The sequence below is a fragment of the Eumetopias jubatus genome, unplaced genomic scaffold (assembly GCF_037043125.1).
Source record: "Eumetopias jubatus isolate StellerSeaLion01/CBP00866 unplaced genomic scaffold, mEumJub1_p1.0 scaffold_1, whole genome shotgun sequence".
Lineage (NCBI taxonomy): Eukaryota > Metazoa > Chordata > Mammalia > Carnivora > Otariidae > Eumetopias > Eumetopias jubatus.
The window spans coordinates 166,406,659-166,419,867 of record NW_028274807.1 but is presented as its reverse complement, the minus strand read 5'-3'; the positions used below and the strand labels follow the sequence as shown (position 1 = coordinate 166,419,867).

The window sequence follows — 13,209 nt, the reverse complement described above, 5'->3', positions numbered from 1 at the left end:
ATACGCATCTGCTCACGTATTCCTCACAGGGGCCCACGAATAAGTACTACTTCACAGATGAGTAAACAGGTTCTGAGAGGTGAAGTCATTTGCTTGGCACAGCACAGCAAGTAAGTAAGTGGCACAGTTGGGATTCAGACCTAGGGCGTCTGCTATTTAAGGTTTAGGTTGTATCGCTACTTCCTAATGCCCAGCATGCGACAGGCTCTTGGAGACATACGCACCCATTGGGCAGTGAGCTCATCTGCCCCCACCATGGGCCTCGTCTGTTCCCATTTATGTCCCCACTTGACAGGGGAGAAACTGTCTTCAAGCACAGAAGTGATTGTCTCAAATAACACTGTTTTGGGTTGAATTGAGTCCCTCTACAACCATAAGCTCCAGCGCCTCAGAATGGGACCACGTTCGGAGACTGGGTCATTGCAGAGGTGACTAAGAGGCCGTGAGGGTGGGCCCTAATCATCTATGACTGGTGTCTTAAATGTGGACAGAGATGCATGAGAAGACAATGTTAAGACACAGGGAGAAGGGCGCCTGGGTGGCTCAGTCGTTAAGCGTCTGCCTTCGGCTCAGGTCATGATCCCAGGGTCCTGGGATCGAGCCCCGCATCGGGCTCCCTGCTCGGTGGGAAGCCTGCTTCTCCCTCTCCCACTCCCCCTGCTTTTGTTCCCTCTCTCGCTGTCTCTCTCTGTCAAATAAATAAATGAAACTTAAAAAAAAAAAGGTACAGGGAGAAGATGGGCCATCCACAAGGCAAGGAGAGAGGCCCTGGACAGATGCTTCCCTCATGGCCCTTGGAAGGAGCCAACCCTGCTGACCAACACCTTGAACTTAGACCTCCAGCCTCCAGAACTGTGGGACAACATATTTCCATTGTCTAAGTCCCCGGGTCTGCGGTCCTTTGTTATGGTGGCCCCTGGAAAGGAGCACAGAGGCAGTGCAGGGATGGATGAGAAGCCGCGGGGCCTGGGGAGAAGGGTGGATGCATTGGGGGCAGGGAGGAGGGACTCTTCTCCCTTTGTCATGTGTAGGGATGACTAGGGGCTCCCCAGTCATGGGAGCTGTGCCCTTGGGCAGATCCCTTCCCTCCTGGGTGTCCGTGTTCCCATGGGCCCCTGGAATTGCTGGACGGCCCCTGAGACCTGTTCCAGACCTTTGGTCCTGTGGGTCCGTGAGTCCCTCAGGCCTTTGCTCCATCTGCTCTCACCCAATTGAGCTGATGTGGGTGATGGGGGATAGTCCCAGGGAATGCTCCATTTCGCTGTTCTGTTCAGCAGACGTTTCCCAAGACCTCATCCAGCAGCCTGCCCTTAAGGCTGTTGCTCTTTTATTGTCCCCCTTGAACTTCTCCTGACAACCTCTACGTCTAACCGACTGCCTATCCAGTGTCAGACACCCTGATCATACCCTACCTGCAGGTGACCCTCTTCTTATACCTCTCTGACATCTCCTGCTTTGCCAGCTGCCTGCTCCCTTAGTAGGTGGTGGTCCCTAAGGACCTCTGCTTGATGAGTGCTCCAGGTGAACTCATTCCTGCATGTTTATTGAGTGTACTCTATGCTGGGTACTGTTCTAGGTGCTAGGATACAGCAGTGAACACCACAGGCCCACGTCTCTGCCCTCCCGTGGCTAACCCACCCCCCCGCCCCCCCCCACCCCACGCCCCATGCGGGTGTGGGACTTGTGAGCAGAGATAGGACTTCTCTGTCATCTAGGTGTTTCACCTCCAGGTCTAGCCTCTCTGCCGTGTTCCATGCCTGCTCTCCTTTCCCCCAGGCTCCAAGAGTGCATGATGCCCAATATGAACCTTTAGTCTTGCCCTCAACCTTGCTTCTCTCCTATCAACCAGTCTCCTCCACGAGTAGTCAGCTGCTGTTCTAAAAACTGAGTTGCATTGACATGGTTCTCTTCCCTGACCACCCATCACAGGCTGAGTCCTGCTGCTTGGCGCTCCCTCCTCTCCATTGCCACCATCATGGCCAGGTCTAACTTTGTCACCTCTCTCTCAATGACTGTCCCCTCCCTCTGCCCTGGCTTTATCCCCTGGGATATCTCCCCATTCCAATCCAAATCAGGGCTGCCAGACCAGTTGTCTTGACCACATTGCTTTTCTGCTCAAGAACCCTCAGGGGCTCCCCCCGTCTCCTAATTTAAGCCCAAGCCTTTGGCTCAACATTCAGATCCCCTCATAGAGGTTCCTAGGTTGGGCTCTGGGGTTGCCTGCTGGCATCGGAATCCTGGTTCTTGCACCTACTAGCTGTGTGACCATGAGCAAGTGATTTAGCTTCTCTGTGTCTCCATTTCCTCATTTGTAAAAATGGGGATAATCCTAGTGCCTACCTCAGAGGGTTGTTGGGAGGATTGAATGAGGTAATGATGTATGTAAAGCTCTCAGGACGGTGTCTGGAAGATCTATAATGCTCAGTTACCCTTAATTACTGTCACTACTTCTAGTCGCTCCCCCCAGCCCCCCGCCAAGCTCCAGCCAAACAATGAATGGCTCTTCCTTTTACACACCCTTCTTCTTTGCCTCTGTGCTTTTGTCCCCACTGTTCTTCTCCCTGGAGTGCCCTTCCCCATTGCAAACCCTGCCTATCCTTCAACATCTTGCTCACATACTGCCTCCTCCATGAAACCTCCCCAGATTCTTCAGCTAGAAGGGCTCTCGCTTCTGGCCTCTCAACTCCATGGCATCTTGTCCGAAGCTATCCCACAGAGAGAGCAGAGCCTTTGCTGCTCCCAGCATTTGCTGGGACCACGAAGACTTCCAGGGGGCCTCCCTCTGGGATGGAGGCTCATGCTGGCAGGGGGGTACTAGGGAATCAGCAGCTGAGGTGCTAATTTCCACTGCCTATAAATAACTCTGTGTCTGAAACTACAGCAGGGGCCTGGGTTGCGCCAGGAGGAGTAAGATAATCATTGTGCGGTGAGGGGGGCCTGTATAGATAACTTACCTGCCCTGGCGGGGCCTCTCTTGTGACAGGCAGGTCTGGAGGGAGAGGCTGCCTCAGCTCATTCAAGCTTTGTGGGAACCAGGCTGGGTGAACCCCTGAGGTTACCCTAACACTGGAGACAGTCCAGCCTGCAGTTCCTGAGTAACATCTCTCACCCCTTAGCTCACTTGGCAGATGAGGAGATCGAGACCCAGGGAGGCAAAGTCATCAGAAACAGGTGTCCAGGCCCCCGGGCTTCCAGGGGCCAGAGAATTTTTGCCAGGGAATGCCCACAGGCCTTTGGAGGCCTGTGTGTGTAAGACTTGGAGGCCGCCTGGTAGGGAAGGGCCGGGCTGGGGCTGAGGGGCCACAGGCATGGCTGTGGAGGTGTTGGGGTGGAGCCTCAGCCACACGCCCAGGATTCCCAGGCCATAGTCTTCCAAGGGGAAGAGGGAACTGGGGACTGGCTGTGAGTCAGCCACCCTTTGGCCAGTCTGATGTCTGTACTGCTCGCGGCGCGGAGGCAGTGTGTTTAGAATTCTAGAATGTCTGAGCCTGCAAGAGCCTCAGAGACAACCAGACCCACGCTCTTTATTTTCCAGATGGGGAGAATGAGGCACAGAATTGCGGGGTGGGGGTGGGTGGGCCTGAGAGGGTCTCAGTTAATAAGGGCCAAAGTCAGGATGGTCCCCACCCGAGTCTTCCCAGCTCACTTCGTCTGCTAACACAGGTCGGTGGGCCGAGTGTCCTCTTCCTGCACCCCCTGGGGGCCCAACCCATGAAGCCAGACAATCCTCTCGTGAGGCTCCACCATGGGCCAGGCCCTCTGTGTGTTTTCTCATTGAGTCCACAGACTAGTATGGGCCCTGGGAGCTGGATATCACCTGCTCCATCCTACAGATGTAAAAACTGAGGCCCTGAGAACTTATGTAACTTGGGCCCCAACCCAGGCTTTTAGATACTCTAGTTAACTGTCTTTCTCCAATTTCATCAAGGGTTTTCAAAATTTTTTCTTTTGTTTTTTTTTAAAACTCTTTGTTAAAAAAAAATCTTACCAGATGCCTCGCCTTGCAAAACAGATAAAAAAAGGAGCTGCTTTGGTACATGGTGGGGCAGGAAGCCCAGAACTTCACCTACTTATCTCCTTGTCCCCTGGGGTGCTACTGTGGAACCCAGTATAAGAACCACCTTTCTAAACCCTCAATTTCCCTACATTCAGCAAGTTCTTTGGCTCTTTTGGCCCATGGAGAGGGGCTGTACTCTCCGTGCCTGCCCCTCACTCCATCCCACCTCATGCCCATTTTACACTCTCATGGACAGCACAAATATAAATACCTATTGCCTAAGCTGAGTCTGTACACAGCATGAACAAACCAACTAAAAGTCACAGTCTACTAAAATCAATCTCTAGTCTGTGGGCTGGAGTTCTCTGCCCTTTGAGATACATACATCCTAGCCTCCAAGCACAACGAATTCCTCATTTCTTCCCATACCATTCCAGGTCCCACCTCAGGGCCTTTGCTCATGCTGTTTTCTTCACTAAGAGTGTGCTTTCCTTCCCATCTCTGCATATTCAGCTCCTCCCTGGCCTTTGAGACCTAGCTCAGAGAAAGCCTCTCCTGTATTTGTCTCCGATGGGCCTGGGTTGGATTGCCTCCTCCTATGACCTTCAGCACACTCCCTCTGGCTGTATAGTTATTTTTGTCAGCAGGAGACAGTAGATTAAGGGGATTATGTGCCCATGTTCAGGAGCCAGCCTGCCTGGGTACCGATCCTGGCTCGGGCCCTTATTACTAGTGTTGCTCTGAGCCTCAATTTCCTCATCTGGAAGCTGCGGATATGAACAATTCCTGTTTCAGAAGATGAAATGAGGTAGTAGTGGAAGCTCCACAGCAAGCCTGGTCTGCAAGCGCTCAAGATGTGTTAACGAATCTCTAGGATCACAGCTGCAACTGGTATCGTAGCTAGACTGGGAGAGTCTTCAGGGCAGGGAAGTTTACAACCCAGCTCTGCACCCCCCTTTCCTGGAAATCTTTAGGGAGCTCTGGATGGGGAGGGGTTACAGGAGGGGCTCCTCCCTCCTCCCCTCTGGCTGGATGGAGGCCCTGGCCCCTGCCCCTGGCTTCCCTTTCCTACTGGTTCTTGCCTGCCTCTGTGACCTTGGAGTTGTCTCTTGTCTGACAACCCCCTCTCCTTGCCCCTGATCCTTGGATGGAGAGGGACTATCCTAGAAGGCTGTCCCTCCCTGTCTTGGCCTTCCCACCTGTCCTGCATACAGCCACATTACACAAACATTGCTCCTGAGTGGCATGGAGACGTCTCTTTCCAGAAGAGCAGTATGGCTCAAGCTGCCCATTGTAAGTGCACAGTACATATGTGTTCAACAAGGGCATGTGTGTCAGCCTTGTCGGCCTGCATCTCCGCTTGGCATGACCGAAGCAGGGGAAGCAATGGGACACTCACTGAACACCTGTGTCCATGGTTCCAGGAGGTGGGCATTATGATCATGCCCTTTACAAATGGGGACACTGAGGCTCAGAGGGATGGAATGACTTGTTCAAAGTCCTCAGTGGTGGAATTGGGACTCAAAGTCCATGTTCTTTGCATTCTCAAGCACATAGTAGGCACTTAGTGTTTAGTGCACTTTTATTCTGCAGAGCAAAGATATCTTCAGAGCAAGAATCAGGGCCCCCTTTCTCTCCAAGCCTTTGTTTCCCACTCCAGGGGCTGCTGTGAAGACCGCATGAGGCAACCCAGTGCAAGGGCCTGGCCCTGATGAGTTTGTAGGCAGTAAATTACAGCCGCCGGGTAGCTCTGGGATGCAGGCTCTTCTTATAGCGGGTCTGCATAGTGTGAGGCCCACCTGTAAATGTTCCCCACAAATGCTTATAGCCTCCACTCCCCCTCTGGATGCCTGACTGCACAAAGCACCCACGAGGCCAAGCAGCATTGTTCATGGAACAAACAGTCCGTCTAGACTTGCTGGAATCCACCCAGAAGCCCTTCGGTCAGCAGTGGGTCGGGCCCTTCCGCTAACTGTGCTGTACCCTTCCGGCCACCCCCTGGCCTGCAGAACTGTCTGCCTAGCACACACCCCACTGCCCCCACCTGGGAAAATGGACAGCACAGATCAATCAACATGTGGGTTTATTTTATTGATGATTCAGAAAGATGTGAGGGCGGCATTCTGGAAAGCATCCACATGTGATTCATCAAACTTTCACAGAAAGCTAGTGCTTTTAAGGGATTTATTCTTCCTGGTGATGGCAGTGGGGGGGGGGGTGTGTATAAGCATTGCAAATCAGATACGGGGCTTTTTTTTTTTTTAACCCACAGCCTCACATGTGTTGTTCAAGCCCACTGATCTGCCCAGATAAGCCACCTTTCTCTTCTCTGCTAATTTAAACCCAACGTGGCCCTAAAGTCACACAGAGAATCCTCAGCATAGAATAAGCTCACACAGAGGCAGCACCTACCACGTGAAGACACCAAGCACTTTAGGCATGTTACTCGGATCCTTACGGGAACCCTAAGGAAGACGCACTGTTATTGTCCCATGTTACAGAGGAGGGAACCGAGGCACAGAGGGGTCCAATGTTCCACAGCGGGATAAGAATAGTGCAGCCAGGATTTGACCATGACACGGAGTTGGCCACTTCCCCGCGGGGACACTAGTCCTATCCCTACTTCCCGTGGACGGTCCCAGCTATGCCTGCTTCACCCGTGTGAACGTTAATGGTGCTGGGGTTGGCTATGACCACTGCGTATTTGGCGCTCCTGAACCTGCCTTTGCTCCTCGGCTACCCTTTCTCCCCATCCAGGCTAAGCTCTGCTCAAGGGCTCAAAGCACGCCCGCTCTTCGTCCGCACCCTCCCCATCACACGCAGGGGCCTTCAGCACGGAGCAGGCCCACCAGGACGATCTCCCTCCCACAATCGCCACGGAGTCTGGGTGGAGCGACCCGCACCACTCTGGGGTGAGCATGTGACCGGGGTCTGACCTATCAGCCTTCTCTATCCTCTGGCCACAGGGATTGGGCCGAGATGGGCCACGTGATTCCAGGTGGCCCAATGAGAGTTTGTTCTGGGACTTAGGGGAGGGACCATGAGGAAAGAGGTGCCTTTGGCTGCTGGGGGTCAGGGCGGGAGGATGTTAACCTGAAGCTAATAATGGGTGGGGGCCTGCCCGAGGACTAGGCCAACAGGGCAGCCATCCTGCGGCCCTGGAGGCCCTGGACCCCGCCTTGCCTGAGGCTAGAACGTCCCTGCCCCTTTCGGTTGCACAAGCCAGAAAAATCCCTCTTTTGCATAAGCCAGTTTGAGATGGGTTTCTATCAAAGAGAATCCTGCTGGCTAGAAATACTCAGTGAATACTGGAAGATGATTCTTCTGTAGCAAACTTTCAAAGGATTTTCAGCTCACTGTCTCCACATGGCAGAAGGTGAAGTAGACCATTCCCATTTCACAGAGGAGACTGTAGGTCCTGAGAGTCTGCCCGAGGTCAGGAGCCTGCTTGGTGACAGAAGTGAGGCCAGAACACCTCTCCAGCCTACATGCCTTCCCCTCCGGCACCCCCGCATGTCTGAGAAGGCAGCTACACTTCCTCAGCCTCTTAAGTATTTCGATGAACTTTTCTCCTCCAGACCTGACACCTGAAACTCCTGGGTTAGAAGATGGAGCACGATCACTTCACCAGAAGACCCCGGTGAGAGGCCTTCTCGCGCCTCTCCGGCCAGGCCGTGAATTCCCCACATGGATCCTGTGTCTGAGCGGTTCCCAACCTCACCCTGCCTGGGACGCGGCTGAAATCTGTGGCTGCCTCGGTTTCCCCATCAACCTCTCTGGGCCCCGGTGATGCTTGGGGAGATGGAGCACACGGAGAAACAGAGCATCACAACGACAGACAGACGACCCCCACAGCCTGGGCCTGGGGCCCAGAGACACTGAAAACACACGCTGCCTTCACACCCTCCCCCGTGCCCAGCTGGTGGCGGCTCTGTGGATGACGACACGGGCCCTGCCGGGTCCGAGGGGCGTTCTGGTTTAACATCGCGTTTATGCAACATGAGGCACTGTTCCCGTGATCCACTCTGCTCTCCTCCCTCAGCCCCACTCTCGCCTCTACCTGGGCGGGCCATAGGATTCATACAAAATTAACTGGAGGTTCCGTTTCACAACACTCCAGTATCCAGTTCCCACCCACCCCTGCTGCTGCCCCCCTTCTTTGTTCCCCTCTCTCCCCCACCAAGAGATGCACAATGCAGGGAGGACTCAGCGGGACCTGTCTGAGCTGCCCCTTCTGACAGCATGAGGTGCGGGGGGCTGGAAGTGAAGGACAAGGGGTATGCATGCCAAGTGGCTCAGGGCAGTGCCTCTCGGAGCTTGGGGAATTGAAGCCAATTGTTCCATGGGTGACACAAGCTGTCCCGTGTCCTGTCCCTCTTCTGCAGCCTTCCATCCCACACAAGGGGTGGGGGGGCCCAGAGTCATCCCCTACCTCTCAGTCTTCCTCCCTTCTTTCTGTGAATATTTATTTGAGCCCCCAGGCATTGTACCAGGTGTGGAGAACACAGTGGAGAATGACAAACAGCTCTTGCCTCTGGGGCCTCACAGGCCACCCCAATACCTACCATCCAGTTTTCGAGACTAATCGAAAAGCAGCCTACTCTGGGAAGCCTTCTCTGGTAGCATATTAACTCTTTGTTTGGTACCATCTTATTTATTTATTTATTAGATTTATTTATTTATTTTAGAGAATGAGAGAGAGAGAGTGCTCAGGGGGGAGAGGGAGAGAGAGAAACTCAAGCAGACTCCCCCCACCAGACCACCGAGCACAGAGCTGGATGTGGGGCTTGATCTCAGGACCCCGAGATCAGACCTGAGCTGAAACCAGGTCAGATGCCCAACCAACCACACCACTGGGGTGCCCTGGTACCATCTTATTTAGTTGCCTATTTCTTTCATGGGGATAGAGCTGATGCATGTTGTTTTTTATAAGAAAAATTTGGCTACAATAATAACAATGATAATGAACATCATTTTGGCAGTGTCTAGCGCATGTCATATACCATACTAAGCCCTTCATGTGGATTATCTAATATTCACAACAACCTGTGAGGTAGGTAGTGTTATTACTCCCATTTCACAGACAAGGCAACTGAGGCTTGGAGAAGTTAACTGAATTCTTTCATGTGTCCCTTGAAGAGTCAATGACCCTTGAAGAGTAAGCCTGGCAGGATTTAAACCTGGGTCTTGGGCTCTACCGTCCTATGTTGGAAGGTGTGGAAGGAAAGGAAGCAATGGAGGGCAAGGAGGGGAGGGCGTTGCCAGAGTGGAATGGAACCAACAGTGGAGGAGGGAAGGAATGGAGCTCAGATCAGAGACGGAGGCCACCCCTGGCCTCACAAGGAGCCAGGTTTACCCCCCAGTTGTCACCAGAGTCAGGCCTTCAGGGGGAAAGTTCCACACTGCCAGGCCTTGGGAGCTGAGCCCCTGGCCGGCAGCAGGTGGTGCTCCGGGTGGGAGTGGATTTCTCATGGTGTCAACCCACCTCTATCACTTGCAGAGATCTTTTTGCCTAAAATTAGCTGGATGTGAAGCAGAAGGCTAATTTATGCATGGCCCAGAGCAGTTTCCTATAGTGTGACTCAGAGGCCGGCTCCTTGCTCACGTCAGCAGACGTGGGGCACAGGGTGTTGGGAACGGCCAACCTGAGTCCACATCTACAGCTGGTACAGCCCCAGACCATGTGGCTTTTCAGCTGGGGGCTGGGGCTGGAGGACCAAGCATTTCTCGAAGTCAGAAGAGGGCCAAATAGGGCATGAATGCTGAACACCAGAGGGAATAAAGAAAAGTTCCTTGGTGGCCCCAACCTACTCAGGCCCTTGTTGGACAGAAGGCATCTTTAGAGGACTGTTCCCAGGTGCACACGCTTGGCTCACGCATGGGGACACATCTCGGGACGGTGTCCAAGACAGCTGTGTTCAAAGTCTGCTCTGATGTGGACAGTGGTGGTGACCTTGAGCCCTCATGCTTCTCATCTGTGAAATGGGGTAGCAACACCTGCTTCTAGGAACATGTGTGATAAGAATGTAGCACAGCCTGGTAAAAAGTGTCGCACCATTCACAGACATTGGCCAGCATTCCAGAAGGGTCAGATTCCACCCTTTCCAGAGAATGCAACTGCTTCTTCCAGAGTTGTGATAACCATAATGAAAACAACAGCAACAAGAGCTGACATTTACTGAGACTTAGAGACTGGGCAATTGGCCTAATTTCATTCAGCATTCACAACCTATTTTACTGACGGGGAAATGGAGGTGTTTAGTCTCTGGGCCTGAATCCTAACACATGGCACTATCCATGGGCCAGGCATTGTTCTCAGCTACTTCACCGTGTCCTCACTACCCTATGAGACAGTCACTATTATTGTCCCAATTTACAAATGAGGAAACTGAGGCACAGAGGGGTTGATACCTTGCCCAGAATCCCACAGCTGGTAAATGGCAGGGCTGGGATTTGAACCCAGGTCATCCAAGTCTGAGGTCTGTAGCATTATGCTCTTCTGCCTCTCCCCACACCTCTACTGCACCCTGGGAGATCCTTCTAGGGACCAACACAGCAGGGCCTCTGGTTAATCCTGCTACGGGCTTTCTCCCCCTTCTCAGAGATCTTTCCCATCAGAGATCTCACTTGGTCCTTATGAGAAATTAGGAAACCAAGGCCCAGGGAGGTCAAACCAAAAAGCCCCCAGCACACATGGCTGACAGGCGGCTGAGCCATATTCAGAGCTGTCATGATTCCTTCCACTGTGAAGATGATAAAGCCGAGTCTCCTTTATTTTCCACACAATGCCTACCTTTTTGCAGTGCCCTGGCATTCTGTGGAATTCCATCTAAAAAATGCTTCTCTATGCCATGCTACATGCTTTTCCTTCTCTTTCCTCCATAGCCAAGTTCAAGTACCTCCTCCTCCAGGAAGCCTTCCCTGACCTTCCCTGCCTGCCCACCTCACCTCTCCTCTGAGCTCTGGGGTCCACGCTATACCTGGGCTAGATTATGGGCTGTTTTGGCTGCTCAGCTGCTCCCCGTGGGCTGGGGACTCAGTGGCCACATCTCAGGGCTTTACCGGACAGCTATCCACCCTCTTCTGTGCCAGGTACCAGACTGGGCACTAGAGGTATGGGAGGAGCTGGACAGGATTCCCGCCCTTTGGCGTGCTCATGCTTTTCCAGCAGGACGCAGCCGGGGACACAGTGAACCAAATGGTGATGGCCCTGCACAGAGCTGGAGTTTGGCCACGGGCCGCTCAGTTTCCCAGGGTCCAAGAGCCTGTCAGGGGGGTGGGGAGGGGAGGTGGGTTTCTCCACACCACGGTCCATATGCCACGGTCCACGGCCTGGCTTCGAGGGGCTCTGCGAATGTGCTGACGGTGTGAACCACATCTGTAGTATGCGGTTGGTTTTTTTCTGGGAAAAAGGACCACAGCTTTTAGCAGGTTCTCTGCAGGGTCTGAGATCCACAGACACTTAAGACTTCCTGACTCAAGAGAATCTCTTGGTCCCACTGAAAAGACAAAGACTCCTGGGGCGACCCTGCCTCCTAGCAGGCCAGGTGTGCCAACTTGATGGCGGAGGTGAGCATGAGCCATTCTGCCACAGATTGGTGTGTTTGCAAGAGGCCCAGGAGCCCCCAGGCAGAGCTTGCTCCCATCTCAGGGAACATGTGGCTGTTCTCAAGCTCTGAGTTAGTACCACGAAATCAGGAAAGGATGTTTCCTCTATTCCTACTCTACTCCCCAAACAAAACCAAACACCACCAAGGAAGGAAGGTGTTTCTAAACTTCTGCCTAGCTGAGTGGCTAGAGCCCCTTCCCAAGCAGCCTCTGCAGGAAATGCATTGAAAGTTGGTGCCCAGCAGTGCCCAGGGCATGGGGACTGGAGCCAGGAGACAGGACGGGAAGGACTTTTGGCCTTGGATTTCTCATCTGTCACATGGGGATAAGAATTCGGATGCTGTCTGTCTCCTAGCTGTGATCTGGACTTGGGGGAGGGATTGTCATCCATTGCTTAGAATAAGTAGAATAAGAATGGCTGCCACTTACCGAGCACCTACCGTATGCTCAGGCTTCTGGTAGGCACTATGAGGTAGCCATTGGTTCCCTTTTCCACAGTAAGAAACTGAGACTCAGCACAGCCTCTTTGCACAAATCTGTAAGACTGGGGGAGTGCCAGGGAAGAGGCTCACACACAAACCTTTGGGGTTTATGCAGGGAACTCTTCTCCCTAATGGCAAGGGGAAAGTAGCCGTGGGGATGGGGACCCAAACTCTACACTCTGGTGCTCAAGCTGGTCTGGTTTCTCTTCTTTCTGCCCAACAGCAGATAACCTGGCTTTGGTCCCCTTCAGCCAAGCCCCCAGAAACTGAAACTTCTCTCTCCTGAAATGCTAAGTCTGCTCATTTTGGTAATTACAAGAAAGCCCCACACCCAACCGCAGGGCAAGACACACACAGGCATCTGTCACCTTTCCCTAATGGCCCATCTTCCTGCCTGCCCTGTCTTCCAGCAGCTCCATGGCCTATGGCTGCCCCAGAGACCTAGGGGGCCACCATCAGAGTTTGGATTTGGGACAGCTGGACACAACCCAGGCCAGTGACATGGGTTGTGGAGATGGATTTGAATGCATGTGGATTTGAATGCAATGTTGTGGTCCCATGCTTAAGCCCAGATGAGGGGGTTCCTGGGGCCTGGGGAAGGGAGACCAGGGGCTGGGTGGCTGGATCCTAAATCCAAGCACTGTGTTCAAGTCTTCCATACTTACCTTCGACAGGTGAGGTTTTGAGGCGCCGGCAGATGGCTTCAGTGTCCCCATAAGTCTCCTTGATCTTGACCACAGCCTCAGTGCCCCGTAGCTCCATGAGGGAGCGGAGCTCCTCCATTGTGCACCCGAACTCGCCCCCATGGCTTGACTCATTTCTTTGGTTTTTGGAGTAAAAATCGCTGTTGGTCATGTCACCCATGTTTGCTCCAGTCCCTGCTTGGGTTGGGCCCGAGAGTCAGCGCTGGACAAGAGGCTGCTGGGCGATGGCTCCGCGTGCTGTCCTAAGCACAACCTCACTGGATGACTGTGGCTCCTGGTGGCCGACTTTGGGTCCCAGGGGGAGGGGGCGGCCGAGGTGGGCTGGCGACTGCGGTGGTGAGCTCCAAGGGGTGTCCCTGGGCACGGGGCAACGTCCAGGGGCCGGAGGGGCTCAGGGCTGTAGACCCAGGAGTCTCCA

General features: G+C 53.5%; 1 protein-coding gene across 10 annotated transcripts in view; it reads right to left on the bottom strand.

Moving 5' to 3' along the window:
* The window catches only part of ATP2B2 (ATPase plasma membrane Ca2+ transporting 2), a 116,327-nt gene extending 103,376 nt beyond the window's left edge, over positions 1 to 12,951 (bottom strand). For all 10 annotated transcript variants that reach the window (XM_088021701.1, XM_088021697.1, XM_028101852.2 and 7 more), the window contains exon 1: positions 12,753 to 12,951. In XM_088021701.1, coding sequence (XP_087877827.1) covers positions 12,753 to 12,951 — 199 coding nt within the window. The remainder of the gene's footprint in view (positions 1 to 12,752) is intronic.
* Between the last annotated feature and the right edge of the window lie 258 nt (positions 12,952 to 13,209).